General features: G+C 41.5%; 1 protein-coding gene across 1 annotated transcript; it reads right to left on the minus strand.

Moving 5' to 3' along the window:
- Nucleotides 1–227: 227 nt before the first annotated feature.
- Nucleotides 228–1,561, minus strand: LOC120175902 (probable aspartyl protease At4g16563). Its single transcript, XM_039182449.1, has one exon. It carries the CDS (start codon nt 1,481–1,483, stop codon nt 239–241), a length of 1,245 nt encoding a protein of 414 aa, XP_039038380.1. The 5' UTR covers nt 1,484–1,561; the 3' UTR covers nt 228–238.
- Nucleotides 1,562–1,864: the final 303 nt, after the last annotated feature.

Raw genomic sequence — 1,864 nt, forward strand, 5'->3', positions numbered from 1 at the left:
TCTGCCTCTATTTTTTGCTGTTACTGATAATATAGTTTAATAAGGTTGGTCCACCATATTTATATTTTTTGCAGCTAAGCTATAAGAACAAAACCAGCTTGTTTTTCTTAATAAATCCAAAACCAAAACGTTACAGCCTCAAAATCTAGTTTTCACATTAACTCAATGAGTCCAAACTAACTTCACTAAAATAAGAAAAAAGTTGCACATATTGTCCAAATAAGGACTAGCATTAAAATTATTTCTTATGAAGTCCCTGAGATGCTGCAGCTGCTGCACAGTCCATTGGTTGAAACCCAATTCTCTCTTTCTCCAAATCATAAACAACTTTCACATTTTGCTGTTGGAAGTTTCCAAACACACCCGCCGGTCCATAGTTGCTATCATCCATGCTTTGGAACAACAGGCATTTCACCCCGGTCGAGTTACTCGGAGCACTCATGGCGTAGAAGTAGTTAGCTTGGGGCAGAACAAGGCTCACATTGTTTAGGAAATGAAAAGTGATGGAAGGGAAAGGATCATTCGTGAATCTGTTATTTGGACATGGAACCCTATAACAGAGATCGAATCCGGTTCGTGTCTCAACATCTGTGGCCCGAGGATAAGTTATTGCTGATTGGAGCATTGAGAGAAGTTGAGAATAGAATGGCTCTGGGAGGTGAGTGTAAGTGGTGCCTGAATCAATCAACATTCCGCCGTTACCTTGAGAATCAAACTCTCTCAAGTTCAACGGAACTTGAGCAGAGCTAACGTTGCCGACTGTTATGGCCTCTAGACCAATGTAGTAGTAGTTTGGGAACATGGGACTCTTCAACATTGGGGTGAACTGTATATTGTCATTGGAAGATACAGCAACATCTCCCATGAACAATGGGCTGGAAATGTTCTGATTGTTGGCATACTTGAAAGCTAAGAAACAATGGGAAAACCCTTTTTGGAGGAACCCTAACTGTGATGGAAAAGAAAGTACACCCCTACCAAACCCTGCAATGCCAATAGGCTCTCTATAAGTAGAACCGACACAACCAAAAGAAAACCTGGGAAGATCCTTAGTGATATCAGGGCTAATACCATGGACCCTAAGGGTATCCCTTGTTAGTATCCCTGTGACTAGCCCTCCTTCACCATAGGAATAGGCAAAGTAAGGACAAGGCCTAGAGCAGGTGGCCTTGAGAAGGGAACTTAATGAACATCCGGCCTCGATGCATGTATCGAAAGAGTTATCAGAGCTATGAATATCTATGCAAAAAGAGCTACCGCAGGTGTCCCTAAAGGTTGATGAAGAAAATGAAGGGGAGAAAGTACCTATCAACTTATTGTTCCTAAAGTCATCACAATCTAGACAATCGAAGGATAGATTCCCACAAGGAACCCAAGTTAGGTCACTTCCAGTATCCATGTAAACTTGAATGACCTGTGCTGGTGTTCCTATATTTAAAGTCAGCAAGTACCCATCTCTCACTGCCCTCAATGGTTCAAGCATGTCGGAAGCTTGTGAAACTCTCTTTCTTGAGTATTTGGAAGGTTTAGGTATGGTGAAGGTAGGGCTAGAACGTTTTAGACCAAGAACAACTGAATTAGGGTTTATGTTCCCAGCTCGGATTTGATTGAAACTGAAGAAGACAATGAGTAGTAAAAGAATGGTGGCAGTAGTTGAATAAGATGTTGCCATGTGTGACCTGATATGAATTTGAATCTGCAGAAAAAGAAGGTATTTATAGCTGAAACTAGGTTACGTATATAAACAGATGTTGCCTGAATGCTAACAATGTGAGCCGCATTCATCCCCATGCCCATCCCCATCCCCATCCCCATCTCCATCCCCATCCCCATCTCCATGAATCATGATGATAAAAAAAATAGT

This window comes from Hibiscus syriacus, unplaced genomic scaffold, assembly GCF_006381635.1.
Source record: "Hibiscus syriacus cultivar Baekdansim isolate YM2019G1 unplaced genomic scaffold, ASM638163v2 tig00112217_pilon, whole genome shotgun sequence".
In the NCBI taxonomy this organism is placed as follows: Eukaryota; Viridiplantae; Streptophyta; class Magnoliopsida; order Malvales; family Malvaceae; genus Hibiscus; species Hibiscus syriacus.

Coding starts and splice junctions, on each gene's coding strand:
- LOC120175902 (XM_039182449.1), bottom strand. CDS start 1,483: ATGCTTGAACCATTGAGGGCAGTGAGAGATGGGTACTTGCTGACTTTA.